This window comes from Narcine bancroftii, chromosome 2 (assembly GCF_036971445.1).
Source record: "Narcine bancroftii isolate sNarBan1 chromosome 2, sNarBan1.hap1, whole genome shotgun sequence".
Lineage (NCBI taxonomy): Eukaryota > Metazoa > Chordata > Chondrichthyes > Torpediniformes > Narcinidae > Narcine > Narcine bancroftii.
In genome coordinates this window covers 226444752-226461908 of record NC_091470.1, presented here as the reverse complement: position 1 = coordinate 226461908, position 17157 = coordinate 226444752, and the positions used below count along the sequence as shown (strand labels likewise).

At 41.3% G+C, this 17157-nt stretch overlaps 1 protein-coding gene across 8 annotated transcripts in view; it reads left to right on the top strand.

Moving 5' to 3' along the window:
- The window catches only part of LOC138755103 (coiled-coil domain-containing protein 102A-like), a 656806-nt gene that overhangs the window by 391297 nt on the left and 248352 nt on the right, over positions 1–17157 (top strand). For all 8 annotated transcript variants that reach the window (XR_011352030.1, XM_069920398.1, XM_069920404.1 and 5 more), the window contains one exon: positions 11275–11484. Coding sequence is in view for 7 of the 8 variants with exons in the window: in XM_069920398.1 (XP_069776499.1) it covers positions 11275–11484 (210 nt within the window). In the remaining variant the exon portion in view is untranslated. The remainder of the gene's footprint in view (positions 1–11274; positions 11485–17157) is intronic.

The window sequence follows — 17157 nt, the reverse complement described above, 5'->3', positions numbered from 1 at the left end:
TGATCCAGAGCGATGTGGAGCGATTGTGATGAATTGCAACAGGTCGAGTCCTTCACTTGGGTACATGTTAATTCTGACCACGACCAACCTCTCAGAGCATTTCATCTCAGTAGATGTGAATGCTACTGGTCAGAGGCAGTTCACTATCACCATAGAACATTGCAACACAGAAACCAACCATTCGGCCTTTCTGTACTATGCTGAACTATTTTAATGCCTAGTTCCACTAACCAGCACATAATTCATAGCCCTTCCATCCATGTACCTGTCCAAATTCTTAAATGTTAAAATTAAACCCACTTTCACCACTTTAGCTGGCAGCTCTTTCCACAATCCCACCACTCTGTGTGAAGAAATTTCCCATTAATGTTCCCCCTAATTGTGTCCCCATGTCTTCTTGGTGTCCATCTCACCTACCTTCAGTGGAAAATCCTATCTACATTTACTCTCTCTATTTCTCCCCCCTCACCCCCCCCCCCCCATAATTTCAAGTACCTCTATCAAATTTCAGCTCATCTTATGTACAGGATAATTGGTGGCCTTTTGAAGCAGGTGGGAATCTCCGAATGCAGCAGTGAGAGTTTAAAAATGTCCTTGAACACTCTAGCTAGTTGGCTGGCATAAATTATCAGTACCCTGCCAGAAACGCCATCGGGCTCTGACATCTAGTAAGGATTCACCCTCCTGAATGATGTTCTGTCATTGGCCTCAGAGATAGATATTACAGGGTCATCAGCCTTTGCAGGGATTCTTGTCAGTACTGTTGAGTTCTGCTTCTCAAAGTGAGCATAGAAAGTTTTCATCTTACCAGGTAGTGAAATATCACAACCATTTATGCTGTTTAACCTTGCTTTGTAAGCTGTAATGGACTGCATTCCCTGCCATAGCTGGCGTGTTTCTGTCTCTGTCTCTCGCTTCCTCCAGAATTGCTTCTTTGTTGCAGAGATAACCATCCACAGGTCATAACTGGGATTCTTGTGGAGATCTGGATCGCTGGTCTTAAACACCCTTGATCTCACCCTCAGCAGGTTGCAAATCCTCTGATTCATCCGAGGCTTCTTGTTGGGGAAAACCCGGTATGTGCGCGTGGGCATACACTTATCCTCGCAGGTCTTGATGAAGTCGATGACGCGTGTTACTTATTCATTCAGGACTACGGGTGAGTCCTTGAATATGTCCACCAATTCAAAGCAGTCCTTCAGGTGCTCCTCTACCTCCCTCAACCATACTTTCATTGTCCAGCAGGCGATTAAAAAGGCAAATGGTATGTTGGCCTTCATATCAAGAGGGTTTGAGTATAGGAACAAGGATACCTTACTGCAGCTGAACAGGGCCTTGGTGAGACCCCACCTGGAGTATTGTGTGCAGTTTTGGTCACTTTATCTAAGGAAGGATGTTCTTGCAATGGAGGGGGTGCAGAGGTGATTCACCAGGCTGATACCTGGAATGGCAGGAATGACTTATGAGGAAAGATTGCGCAAATTGGGATTGTACTCGCTGGAGTTTAGAAGATTGAGAGGGGATCTCATAGAGACATATAAAATTCTGGCAGGACTGGACAGAATGGATGCAGATGGGATGTTTCCAATGATGGGAAAATCCAGAACCCGGGGCCATGGTTTGAGGATAATAGGCAAACCATTTAGAACCGAGATGAGGAGGAATTTCTTTACCCAGAGGGTGGTGAATCTGTGGAATTCATTGCCACAGAGGGCAGTAGAGGCAGGTTCATTAAATATATTTAAGAGGGAATTAGATCTATTTCTTCAGTATAAGGGTATTAAAGGTTACGGAGAGAAGGCGGGGACGGGGTACTGAACTTTAAGATCAGCCATGATCTCGTTGAATGGCGGAGCAGGCTCGAAGGGTCGAATGACCTACTCCTGCTCCTATCTTCTATGTTTCTATGTCCTCTCAGTGCTATAGTCCTCAATCTCTGCTTTTCAGCGGGAAGTATAGCCAGGTGATCAGACTTGCCGAAGTGCAGTCGTAGTATGGCTCGGTATTCGTTCTTCATGGTGGTGTAGCAGTGGTTGAGTGTGTTGGCTCCTCCGGTTTTGCATATGATGTGCTGGTGGTCAGTCGTGAGAGACTCTTCAGGTTAGCCTGATTGACAATGATTGGCATTTTACGTTGAAGGCCATTGTTTAATCAAAAGCAAAAAGCTTAAGATCCTTTTTGTACTGCCCTGGCTGCCATCCCAGGGGGGATCGGCAAACACAATACATGTATATAATCTTTACTTAACCACATTAGACAGTGAAATGAATCAATTTTGTAGTTCGATCAAAATATACTGTATTTTGCAAAATTATCAATCTCTGTTTTTTAAGCAACTGGTTAATATTTCTTTGATTTAATGTGACTGTGAAATATTTGTAAAGGGCTGTTTGGACCCTGCAATGATGAAGCAGGATTACTGGTTTCCATCTGCTGATCCAAAATTGACATTTCTAAAAGTAAAATTAACTGTCACAGCAGAACACAGAAACCGCCACACAATTAATGAGGAAAGAAAGCATTCACAGCTGTTCAAATTCTTCATTGCAGGGGTAAAGAATTTTAAAATCTTTAATGCATATTAAAAAAAAAGCATGATCATCTTTCCTCATGAGATTATTAGCTTTCTCATCCCAACGTAGAGCTCATTTCTGATGAATATATTCAAGGTTGCGATGATCTTTTATTGGTGACCTTTCAAAATGGTGAAATTATGCATTGTTTTTGATTGTCTCTGAAGGTTAATTTTTTTACACATTAACATTGTGTTCCTCCATTTGCAATTAGTATGTTATAATTAACTTTCCACACTGTCTGAAACTCAGGAAAAGCCATTTTTTGGTGTTGATTTTGAATTGTAGTGAAGTACTTGGACATTGTCTAAATATAATGATTGATGTATTGACGATCACAGCTCTTGTTACAAAAGCCCATGATAAACTGAATTTTCGTTAAACTGGGTTATTGTTCATTTGGTTTGTGTCAATACATTTTGAATTAATCATGTGGAAATACATTACAGCTTTTCACATTGTGTAGAAAACATGTTACCTCAGTTTAATTTTACAAATTCCAAGGAGTATTTTGCAAATTTTATCTGTTAATTTGTAAAATTTGTCATTTTTAATTTTCCTCTCTGGTTATTTGATTTCCCAAAATTGCATGGTCCATAGGTCAGTGTGATTAATACTTTGAGGCATGTAATGGGCGAACTGCTGCAGGGAGCCCAAATTTATCAGTTGCCTGCTTTTAACTCGTAGCCTGAAGAAGGGCTCAGGTCCAAAATGTCATTTATACATCTGCTGAGTTCCTCCATCATTTCTGCGTTTTTACCTGATCTCTAATCCTTTCAGCACCAAGGTTGCATGTGAGTTTCTTTTCTGTGCTCCGGATTCGTCCCACATTCCCAGAGGTGGGCTTAGCCGATTAGTTACCCATTGGTATAGGGAGATGGCTCGAAGGCTCACTTGGGACATGACAGGCATGCAGAAGAAAGAATAAATAGCAGGGGAATAAGATGAGGAGAATTGAGAGGATCTTGTAACTGCAGAGCCTTCCAAGAATCTTGATTTTCAAGCTGCTGCTCTTTCCTGTGCCTTTACGACAGACAAAAGTTGATGGATTTTGTTTGTTATTTTATTTTGTGTGCTTGTACATGACAATAAAGGAATCTTAACTTAGGTTTGTCTGCTTGTCCCTGAGCCTAAGTTTAGCTAAAGATAATAACATATTAAAAGGTGTGTTTAAGGCCTTGCACTAAAATTTGCCCTGGGTGAGTGACCGATGGATTGCTAATTTTTAAGGAGTATTACCTCAAGAGATCAGAGTGGGGAAAGTTAAGCAAAAAAAACCAGGATTATGCCAAATTACTATTTTTGTGGAATAAATATTGTATACAGTAATATCCCTGTAATCTGGAATTCAAGCAATGGGCAACTCTGAGCAACTGGCGAAAAAAATTTTTGAGGAAATAAATACTCTTTTAAAAAAATGACTAAGAATAAATAAAAATGTAAATGAACATTTAAAATTGTCAAAGTTCTCTAAAGCAACACACAACCCCTAAGTGAAGATGGGAGCAAATATTCAGCCAGCGGAGCTCCCTGATTGTGCGCTGCCCTCAGCAGCTGTTTGAATAAAGTTTCAATAAAGTTGTGTTTGAATAAAATGGCAGCACCCAGGATGAGAAGCCGGCCAGTGCCACTCGCTGCCGGGGCGACTCTCCCAAAGTGTCTCTCCATCCCTGCCTAGTAAGACTTTAAAAAAAAAATATTTTATTTAAGGTTTTTAAACATGCATGCATTTAAATAGATTTCAAAATACAAATGTAATAATGTATTCCATATCAAATAAATGAAGAACATTTGAAAGGAGTACCAATTTTAAAACATTTATTCAAGATATGGAATGAAATTCATATACAAAGAGGAATGAAGAACTACCAAATAGCTAAGATGATGTTGAAGCAGAATCCACTTATTCCTTTACTTTAAATAATCCTTTCTTTGATATCTCGCACAATAATGGGATAAAGAGGATTTAAAAATTTGTTTCTTAGGTTCTTTTTTCTTGATTTTTGAACAAATGCAGGAGAAATACAATATACCAAATAAAACTATTTTTTCATACTATGAACTTAAATCAAATTTTAAAAAGAAGTTAGGCGCAAATTTTAGACTTCCGAAACAGAGCCAATTTGAGGATTTAATAATTCATACATTTACTGAAATGTATTACTAATATGTATATACAATTACAAGACAATGCAGAAAAAGGAACTATTTAAGTCAAAAAAAATGGGAAAAGATTTAAATATACAAATTGATGATGAGACCTGGTCAAGATTGTGCCAGGAGAGTGTAACCAATGCAAATAATGTTATATATCAAACAGTACCATATAATTCTTTACATCAATTGTACTACACTCCATATAAATTACATGGACTCAATTTAAATTGTTCTGACAAATGTTGCAGATGTAACAAAGAAACTTATTACATGCAGTTTGGTCTTGTGAAAAAGTGGGAAAAATTTGGGAAGACTTGAATATATTATTGGGACAAATTATGAAGATTCAGAAACCAAAAGATCCCAGAATATTTTTGCTTGGTGGTTTATATGGCATTGATAATAAATTGAAGTTAGACAAATATCGACAAAAATGTTTGAGTGTAGTAATAGCAGTGGCATGGAAATGTATGGCAGTGACATGGAAGTCAGATAATTTTATTAGGTTGGATAGATGGCATACGGAAATTCAAAACTTTATACCATTGGAAAAGATTATTTATAATTGAAGGAATCAACCTGAGAATTTTCATATGATTTGTAAACCATATATAGATTTCATCAGTAAGAGTCCGTCCACATCATCCATAACACTCTCTCCTCACAATTAATATGTACAGGATAGAATAATATGTTAGGAATATATGAATAGTGAATGATAAATAAATTCATGTGTTTTCTCCTTCTTCTCTCTCTCTTTGGAGGGAGGGGGATAAAAATAAAATATATAATTTTTATTGTATTGTTATGTGATGAAGAATTTATGTATGTATTGATGCAAATGAAAAATAAATTTTTCAAAAAAAATCAAATACATGATAATAATACCCCATGACCCCCTCCACCCACCCATCCCCTAAAGTCCCAAAAATGATGAAGAAAGAAAAAAAGGAATATAGAAAATAAAATAGAATAGAAAGAAAAAAAGAAAAAGAGAGAAAAGTAAGGATAAATAGAAAAAGAAATGGACTGTTGGAAATGTTAGAATCCATCTAATCTAAAACTTATATTCATTTCACCATTAATAGGATTCCAAGCAGGTCTTAGAAGTTAAGAAGAACAATTAGAAATCTAAAAAATTAAAAATTCTTTTTTTTTGTAGATACAGGTGTCATACTTTTAAAAATATTTCATTTTTTTCCCTTAAATTATGCGTAATTTTCTCGTGGGGAACACAACTATACATTTCTGCATTACATAGTTCCAAACTTAAATATAAATCTGATTTCCAAGCAACTGCAATACACTTTCTGGCCACTGCTAATGCAATTTTAACAAATTCTATCTGGTATTTAGTTAGTTACAACATGCCTAGCGCGGAATGCCACACTGACCACCGGCTGGTTCGCTGCAAGCTCAACCTTCACTTCAAACCAAAGCCCAGGAACAATAAAGCCCCCAGAAAGAGGTTCAATGTTGGAAACCTGCAGTCAGACGAAGCGAGAGGAAACTTCCAGGCAAACCTCAAAGCAAAGCTCGACGATGCAACCCGCCTCACGGACCCGTCCCCTGAAACCCTCTGGGATCAGTTGAAGACTACCATACTGCAATCCACTGAAGAGGTACTGGGCTTCTCCTCCAAGAAAAACAAGGACTGGTTTGACGAAAACAGCCAGGAAATCCAGGAGCTGCTGGCAAAGAAGCGAGCTGCCCACCAGGCTCACCTTACAAAGCCGTCCTGTCCAGAGAAGAAACAAGCCTTCCGTCGCGCATGCAGCCATCTTCAGCGCAAACTCATGGAGATCCAAAATGAGTGGTGGACTAGCCTCACCAAACGAACCCAGCTCAGCGCGGACATTGGCGACTTCAGGGGTTTCTACGAGGCTCTAAAGGCTGTGTACGGCCCCTCACCCCAAGTCCAAAGCCCGCTGCGCAGCTCAGACGGCAAAGTCCTCCTCAGCGACAAGATCTCCATCCTCAACCGATGGTCAGAACACTTCCAATCTATTTTCAGTGCCAACCGCTCAGTCCAAGATTCCGCCCTGCTCCAGCTCCCTCAACAGCCCCTAAGGCTAGAGCTGGATGAGGTTCCCACCCTGGATGAGACATATAAGGCAATCGAACAACTGAAAAGTGGCAAAGCAGCAGGTATGGATGGAATCCCCCCAGAAGTCTGGAAGGCTGGCGGCAAAACTCTGCATGCCAAACAGCATGAGTTTTTCAAGCTTTGTTGGGACCAAGGTAAACTGCCTCAGGATCTTCGTGATGCCACCATCATCACCCTGTACAAAAACAAAGGCGAGAAATCAGACTGCTCAAACTACAGGGGAATCATGTTGCTCTCCATTGCAGGCAAAATCTTCGCTAGGATTCTACTAAATAGAATAATACCTAGTGTCGCCGAGAATATTCTCCCAGAATCACAGTGCGGCTTTCGCGCAAACAGAGGAACTACTGACATGGTCTTTGCCCTCAGACAGCTCCAAGAAAAATGCAGAGAACAAAACAAAGGACTCTACATCACCTTTGTTGACCTCACCAAAGCCTTCGACACCGTGAGCAGGAAAGGGCTTTGGGAAATACTAGAGCGCATCGGATGTCCCCCAAAGTTCCTCAACATGATTATCCAACTGCACGAAAACCAACAAGGTCGGGTCAGATACAGCAATGAGCTCTCTGAACCCTTCTCCATTAACAATGGCGTGAAGCAAGGCTGTGTTCTCGCACCAACCCTCTTTTCAATCTTCTTCAGCATGATGCTGAACCAAGCCATGAAAGACCCCAACAATGAAGACGCTGTTTACATCCGGTACCGCACGGATGGCAGTCTCTTCAATCTGAGGCGCCTGCAAGCTCACACCAAGACACAAGAGAAACTTGTCCGTGAACTACTCTTTGCAGACGATGCCGCTTTAGTTGCCCATTCAGAGCCAGCTCTTCAGCGCTTGACGTCCTGCTTTGCGGAAACTAACACAATGTTTGGCCTGGAAGTCAGCCTGAAGAAAACTGAGGTCCTCCATCAGCCAGCTCCCCACCATGATTACCAGCCCCCCCACATCTCCATCGGGCACACAAAACTCAAAACGGTCAACAAGTTTACCTATCTCGGCTGCACCATTTCATCAGATGCAAAGATCGACAATGAGATAGACAACAGACTCGCCAAGGCAAATAGCGCCTTTGGAAGACTACACAAAAGAGTCTGGAAAAACAACCAACTGAAAAACCTCACAAAGATAAGCGTATACAGAGCCGTTGTCATACCCACACTCCTTTTCGGCTCCGAATCATGGGTCCTCTACCGGCACCACCTACGGCTCCTAGAACGCTTCCACCAGCGTTGTCTCCGCTCCATCCTCAACATCCATTGGAGCGCTTACATCCCTAACGTCGAAGTACTCGAGATGGCAGAGGTCGACAGCATCGAGTCCACGCTGCTGAAGATCCAGCTGCGCTGGATTGGTCACGTCTTCAGAATGGAGGACCATCGCCTTTCCAAGATCGTGTTATATGGCGAGCTCTCCACTGGCCACCGTGACAGAGGTGCACCAAAGAAAAGGTACAAGGACTGCCTAAAGAAATCTCTTGGTGCCTGCCACATTGACCACCGCCAGTGGGCTGATAACGCCTCAAACCGTGCATCTTGGCGCCTCACAGTTTGGCGGGCAGCAACCTCCTTTGAAGAAGACCGCAGAGCCCACCTCACTGACAAAAGGCAAAGGAGGAAAAACCCAACACCCAACCCCAACCAACCAATTTTCCCCTGCAACCGCTGCAATCGTGTCTGCCTGTCCCGCATCGGACTTGTCAGCCACAAACGAGCCTGCAGCTGACGTGGACTTTTTATCCCCTCCATAAATCTTCGGCCGCGAAGCCAAGCCAAAGAAGAAGAAAGTCAAAGACTAGAAGTTACCTGACTGATAGGCTTTTATAACCATAAACTGATAGCACGTCTCATGTTGCTGATCCATGACCCAAGCTTGTTCTGGGGGAGGGGCAGTTATGGTGTGGCTGCCTTTATTAGGGGAATCAAAGGGGGAGGAGTCACAGGCACAATCAGCAAGGGGCAGGTCAACCATACATGTACAAACAGTAATACAGTGGTTCCAACACAATGGTGCTTCTATCAGGACTAATCCACCAATTATGATAATGATTTAGAAGTGTATTTACAAAAGTCATGTGACTATCCTAACAACAATTGATGGAACTTCATAATGATCTTTCCAAGCTCTGGACATTATTTAATATTTAACAAGTTCAGTATGAGGGCCTCAAATTTTCTTGGCCTTTTAAAGAAACACATATTTGATCATGGGTATAGTGTCTCAAACAAAGGAATATGGATGCTTGGTCACTACAGGCATCAGTGGTAGAGCACTTGAGTAGAGAAACATCAAAATGCTGCCGAAATCTCAACCCTAGTTAGTTATCTCCTGATAAAGGGTATTGTGATTGATAGTGAGGAAGTTTTAATCCTTTAATGGCCTGCATATGTTGACCCAAAAGTGATAAATCCAGAGATATATCTTAATATATTTGAATATTTTATCATTAGTTACACAGCATGTATAAATAGCACACATTTATTGAAAGCTCTCTGTTAAATTTTGAAATATATTTTTTGAAATTTACTGTGGAACACATGAAATTTATAAATTCTCATGCTTTAGCTCAGGGAGCTTTGCAGACATGGAGAGAATATACAAACTCCTTACAAACAGTGTCGGATTCAAACCCCAGTTTCTAGTTCTGTAACAGCATTTCCCTACCACGATGCTAACTGTTCCACCCAAATTATTATGGTTATACCACAAATTTACAATGAAGTGGCTGCACCATTTCATCAGATGCAAGGATCGACAATGAGATAGACAACAGACTCGCCAAGGCAAATAGCGCCTTTGGAAGACTACACAAAAGAGTCTGGAAAAACAACCAACTGAAAAACCTCACAAAGATAAGCGTATACAGAGCCGTTGTCATACCCACACTCCTGTTCGGCTCCGAATCATGGGTCCTCTACCGGCACCACCTACGGCTCCTAGAACGCTTCCACCAGCGTTGTCTCCGCTCCATCCTCAACATCCATTGGAGCGCTTACATCCCTAACGTCGAAGTACTCGAGATGGCAGAGGTCGACAGCATCGAGTCCACGCTGCTGAAGATCCAGCTGCGCTGGATGGGTCACGTCTCCAGAATGGAGGACCATCGCCTTCCCAAGATCGTGTTATATGGCGAGCTCTCCACTGGCCACCGTGACAGAGGTGCACCAAAGAAAAGGTACAAGGACTGCCTAAAGAAATCTCTTGGTGCCTGCCACATTGACCACCGCCAGTGGGCTGATAACGCCTCAAACCGTGCATCTTGGCGCCTCACAGTTTGGCGGGCAGCAACCTCCTTTGAAGAAGACCGCAGAGCCCACCTCACTGACAAAAGGCAAAGGAGGAAAAACCCAACACCCAACCCCAACCAACCAATTTTCCCCTGCAACCGCTGCAATCGTGTCTGCCTGTCCCGCATCAGACTTGTCAGCCACAAACGAGCCTGCAGCTGACGTGGACTTTTTACCTCCTCCATAAATCTTCGTCCGCGAAGCCAAGCCAAAGAGTTCCAAACTTAAATATAAATCTGATTTCCAAGCAACTGCAATACACTTTCTGGCCACTGCTAATGCAATTTTAACAAATTCTATCTGGTATTTAGTTAGTTTCAATTGAGGTTTTATCCCTGCAATATTACCTAATAAAAACATCTCTGAATTTAGTGGAAATTGGACTTCTGCAATTTGTTTAAAAAAAGATTCTCTAAATCCATTCAAAAAGGTCTTACTTTATCACAAGGCCATGTTGAATGTAAGAAGGTTCCTACCTCTTCACCACATCTAAAACACTGATCTGATAAATCCAATTTCCATTTATTTAATTTCTGTAGCGTGGGTTATAGCTAGTGTATAGAATTATATTGTACCAGTTTATATCTTAAATTTATCGTATTAGTCATGCAGTCTCGACATAGATCAGCCCAATTCTTCTCTTCTATTGTTACATTTAAATCTGGCTCCCATCTTTGTCTGGACTTTTGAATCCCCAGCTTAAGCCTAGTAAGACTCTTTATCTTCATTAATATTAGGTATATTAGTTAGACTTAATCTGTAAACTTTGTGAAGTGGGGGTAATTATGATGATGACATGGTTAACATAGTAGTTAGTGGAACACTATTACAGTACCAGGGGTCAGGGTTTGAATTTAAATTTTGTAAATTACGGGAATTACCTGATTAAAGTGAACTTTATATAAGTACTACAATACATTAGTTTACATTTTTCACTGTCTTTTGTCTTTTTTAAAATGTTTATTCTTAATGCAGGTACATAGTTAGGCATTATAAAAGTGAGTCTCAAGCAAACAGAACATTTGCATGTTTGGCACCTTCTAATCCCCTTAGGTGCCGGATACTAGGGGTTTTATTGTATGTTGAAAAGTCAAAACATTTTTTGCTGCTCTGATTAGTGACTCAAAGTTATGTTCTTCTTATTTACAGTTGGAAAGACTTCAGGCTGAGAACACTGCAGAATGGGGGAAAAGAGAGCGGTTAGAGACGGAGAAACTGGGGCTGGAGAGGGACAACAAGAAACTGAAAGCCCAGATTGAAGAGCTGGAGAAGCTGCTGGCAAAGAGGAGCCAACAGACCACAAATTTAAATGATTCTGACTTCAAGGCAATGCAATGCGAGCTATTTGAGAAAAATAAGGTAGGAATGCCATGTCTTTAGTCCACTGGAAGGGAAAATATCGATATGAAAAATATAGGAAGATGATCATGTGTTTCCCACGACAACACTTTGCTTCTTATCTCTGATAAAGGTAGAGCTACCACCAAACTGACATGCCTTGTAAAAGTAGATGTTGCCTTTGCAAATGGTATTGAATTTCCGACACATGTATTGACTTCCAATTAATGGAGTTTTTCTGGATTTACTGACTTCCCCTGGTCTGCCATCCCCTCTCATGTTTCAGTTGTGTACAATTCACATCCTATAAGACCATAAGACAGGAACAGAAATAGGCTATTCAGCCCATTGAGTCTACCCTGCTATTTAATCATTAGCTGATCCATTTTCCCACTCAGCGCCACTGCCTGGCCTTCTCCCCATAAACCTTTGATGTCCTAGCTAATCATGAGCCTATCAATTTCTACCTTAAATATACCAATTAACCTGGGCTTGCTTTCCAAAAATGAGGTGTGAGTGTGCACCTGAGAGAGAATCTAAACCTTCTAATGTCAAAAATGAATCTATATCTAGAGAACTTAAAATACTAACATTATGCACTGATTTAATTTGTTTTGCTAGTTGAATAACACAGTCTCAAAATTTATTGCACAAAGGAGTCTTCTTTCTTTTTCAATATTTTTATTAACATTGAAATTTCACATCCAAAAATGCAGAGTACATATGGATATATTTTAAAAGTCAAAAATATGCATTACACTTAAATCATATCATTTCATCCAACCCTACATTCTCAATCAAACAGATTATTTTGTATTAATATTTTATTATAAAAGGGGAAAATCTAAACCCACTACCAAGAAAGAAGCTGTTTGGCCAAAAAAAAGGAAGGCAGAATTCTTATCAGTGTGATAAATTACCTCATTAATCAACAGTTCTACCTTCATAATAAATCAAAGATTATGAAAGTAATTCAAAAAGGATCCCTACAATGCTTGAAAATTTGAATTCAAGCACAAAGGAATCTGCAAACCACTGAGCCAGCGATGGAGAGATAATATTCTTGTCAGCCCAGACAAGCTGTATGGACATACTTTGCTTGCCCAATCCCAGCGCACTGAAACACAGGATGGCAAGAAGGAGCTCAGTTATGCTGAGAGGTATTTTTAGTAATTTATCAAATGTATTTGTGCTGAAAATTATGTGTGTATGTGGACCATAAAATTCATTTGTCTTCAGCTGAAATATAATCTAAAATGCCGCTCCATTATCAAAAAGAAAACTAAGTTGGAGATAAGGGTTTTGCATATCCTTTATCTTGTAATATATAAGGGATTATTTTTCTTGACTTACAAAGCAAGAGCCATTAAAAAGCAAATTTACGTCAAGCGTTTGTCCTGCTCAGTAGCAGAACATTGAGCATCACCACACTGAGCACTGGCGCACCTCAGGGCTATGTGCTCAGCTTGTTCCCAGTCATGCTACTGACCTGTGAATGCGTCGCCAGATTCAGCTCTAGCAGTGTCATCGAATTTGCAGATGGCACAACAGTAGTTGGCCTCATCAGCAACAATGATGAGTCACACTACAGCGAAGGGGTGGAAAATTTTGTAACATGGTATGAGAATAACAACCTGAGAGTAACAATCAACGTGGACAAGATGAAGGAGATGATCATAAACTTCAGGAGGACTAGGAATGACCACCCTTTGTGAGCAGATTTAAGTTCTTGAGAGTCACTAACTCGAAGGATCTTTCCTGGACCCAACACTCTAATGGCATCGTGGAGAAAGAACTTCAGCGCCTCTACTTCCTCAGGAGTTTGCAGAGGTTTGGTATGACACCAGAAACCCTGGCAAATTTCTACAGCTGTGTGATGGAAAGTGCTGACTGGCTGCATCAATGTCTGGTTTGGGGACACCAATATCCTTGAGCGTAAAGCCCTTCAAAAGGTAGTGGACTCAACCCAGGACATCACAGGCAAAACCCTCCCCACCATCGAGAGCATCTACAGGGAACGCTGCTGTCAGAGAGTAGCAGCTATCATCAAGGATCCACATGGCCCAGCACACGCTCTGTTCTCGTTGCTGTCATTAGGAAAGAGGTATAGGTGCTACAAGACTCGCACCACCTGGTTCAGGAACAGTCGCAACCCCTCCACCATCAGAAAACTCAATCAGAGACTCATTTAAGGTCTCTTACTTTGCACATTATCTATTTTGTTCTGTATTGCACAGTCAGTTTGTTTACATTTCTTTCTTCCTTTAAATTTCTCTCTTTTATATATATATCTTTGTCTGGAGTACAGTTTACATTCACTGATAAGTAGAAATTCTGCCTGGCCCACAGGTAAAAGAATCTCAGGGTTGTATGTGATGTCATATGTAGCCTGACTTCCACTTCCTTAGTTTTGAACCTTGAACATGTGATAACATTCTTCCTAAAGGTTTGTTATGTTTAAGAAAAAAGCTCCTGGGAAGGAGAGGTGATATGTTCAAGGTGCGATTGATGGAATTTTGTGCACTGAGATATCCAGGGGATTATGGGGAGAAGCCAGAAACATGCACAAAGTGGAGGATAAAATCCTGTATTAATTAGGCAGTAGCTTGAAATGGTCATTGTGCAAGTCTTGCTTCAGTGTCAGGTGGTTGTGAGTTCAGGACCAACTCCAACAACAACTTGCGAACATGACCAAATGTGACTTTTCTGTTCATAAGACAATGGTCATTGTGCATGACCAAATGTGACTTTTCTGTTCATAAGACAATGACACAGTAGTGGAAATAGGCTATTCAGCCCATTGAATCTGCTCTGCCATTCAAACATGAGCTGATCCATTTCCCCGTTCAGCCCCACTGCCTGGCCTTCTCCCCATAACCTTTGATGCCCTGGCTAATCATAAACCTATCAATCTCTGCCTTAAATACACCCAATGATCGTTTCTCAGCTGCCTGTGGTAACAAATTCCACAGATTTATCACCCTCTGGCTGAAGAAATTCCACCCCATCTCTGTTCTAAGCGGATACCCTTCAATCCTGAAGTTGTGCCCTCTTGCCCTAGACTCTCCCACAATGGGATACAACCTTTCTACATCTACTCCAGTGGTTCTCAACCTTTTTCTTTCCACCCACATACCACTTTAAGTATTCCCTATGCTGTAGATGCTCTGTATTAGTAAGGGATTGCTTAAGGTGGTATGTGGGTGGAAAGAAAAAGTTTGAAAACCACTGTTTTGAACGTACCTCATTGACTTGTTATGTACACAGTTTCGGAACTCCAAAGGAAATGGGCCCATGACAATTTTTCTCAAGCAAAATATTTCAGTAACAATTAGGTCTGGAGTTGTGATTCTCAACCTTCCCTTCCCACTCACATACCACCTTGAGCAATCCCTTACTAATCACAGAGCACCACTGGCCTAGGGATTACTTAAAGTGGTATGTGAGTGGAAAGAAAAAGGTTGAGGACCACTGGTCTACTCTGTCCATGCCTTTGAATATTCAAAATGTTTCAATGACATCCCTCCTCATTCTCCTAAATTCCAATGAATACAGGCCAAGATATGTCAAACGTTTCTTGTATGATAATGCTTTCATTCCTGGAATCATCCAAGTGAATCTCTTTTGAACCCTCTCCAATGTCAGCATATTATTTCTTAAATGAAGGGTACAAAACCGCTAACAATACTCTGTGAGGTTTCACCAGTGGCTTATAAAACCTCAGAATCACCTCCCTGCTCTTACCGTTTATATTCATCAACAAAGGAGCGTCATATGTAAGAGATGCTGTCACAGGTTGTATAAAAGAAAAGCATTATAATTGGACTTCAATACCCAACTCAATTGGTTTGCAAGTCAGTGTGGGGTGTTTCCATGTGGTGGGCTGGGCACAACATGGGTTGCACATCCTTTAACACAGCTGTCTTTGAACTTGGAATTTTGTATTTTATAGTGTTATAGACATTAAGTTCCATTAAAACAGTGCAAGGGCAGCATCGCTTTACTAAGGAGAGGTCCATTCCGTGGTCTGGCAGCAGCAGGGAAGATTCTGTCCTTGAATTTCATTGTCCTTGTTTCAAACTCGTATCTCTGCCCACCACTGGGAGGAAGATGCAGGTGGGCTGTGTCTTTACAGCATGTTGTCTCCTTTCTCGAAGTAGAAGGAAGTGCAGACGGCGAAGAGGTGGTTTGTGTGATGGCCTGAGATGCATTCACAACTCTCTCCAATTTGTTGTGGTCTTGGACAGAACAGTTCCCGGACCAAGATGTGGTGGACAGAAAGAATATTTTCTGTGATGTATGTATAAGAATTTATTGGAGGCACTGGGGACCTATTTATTTAGGCTTCTAAGGAAGTAGAAGAAGCATTGGTGTGTTAACAGGCCATAATAAACAAGGTGGTTGGATCTATTTACTGCTGAGAACTTTAAGCTCTCGACCAACTCCACCTCAGCACCATAGATGCAGGTGTATGCTGTCCTCCTACAAGGACGAGCTCAAGTTGTTGAATTTTCACGGAGAAGAGGATGGGGGTGGAATAGTTGTCAAGAGGTGGATTAGATCTACCATTCTATGTCCTGTATCCCCCATCATCCCTATCAATACCTTCAAGAAACACGTTGCAGGCAATGAGTGTTTTGTTTTCTGCTGAAGAGTGCTCACCAAATGGCCATGATTTCGACATCAGCCAGTCAATTAAATGTGAACATGCTGACCATCATGGGGTCCTTCGTGAAGTTATTGAATTGCCAAGAATACTTTCATGGATGAAGGTAGCAGTTCAAATGTCTATAGCACCTTACCTGCAGTAGACAGCCTGCTCCACTTTCTTGGCAAGATTACATAACATCATTGGGGTTCTTTAACCTCACATATTCTTTCTGATGTAGAAGTGCATTGTTCAAAATATGTTGAGGTGGTACAACTGGTTTCAGCTCTGTAGAAATTTATCTCCACCATCTGTTTCTTCTCCTTGGTGACATATGAACCATGTGAAATGTCACCCATTTCTCGACCAGCACTATCTGTGTGATAAATAGAAGACCTGTGTCACTGTGCTTTGAAGTGGGTAGCCTCGTGTACTGGGATACTGGAAGACCCTGTGGAAGGTTGGGCATTTAAGTTAGAACGATGACATCAAAATAAGGTATGTAATCACCACTCTTGTTGACATCCAGTATGAATATTAGTGAAATATCCAGGATATCGGGATGAGAAAAATGTGTCACCAGGCAGATGCAATATTCCCTGACCCCAGTGGTTATATGTGCTGAAATACAGGGGATTTCCAGAGTTGTCTCTTCAGCAGATGTCGTTTGGCAGAGTCTAGTTCAAACTTGTTGCATAAGGTGATGCACCTTTTCAAGGAATCGTTAGGACTGCATGTCAAGTGCTTTTGCTGTTCTTTTGGAAATAATTTGCAGTGCTGGAAATTAGACATTCCGACTGGCCCACAGGAAAATGAATGTCAGGAATGCATGTACTCTGACAATCAATTTGAACTTTGGCTGGATTCTGCAGAAGGTGGCCTGGCCTCAGCCGTTGGTTGATGTCGGTTTGCCAGTTCTGTCAATGAGCTTGAGAAGTTTGCAGAAACAACTATGGTAGCTCCCCACCCCCCTCCTCGACCCCCCCCCCCCCCACCCCACCGTGTTTTGATGTGCGTGTTAGTTATGTATGTCTCTGAAGTATACG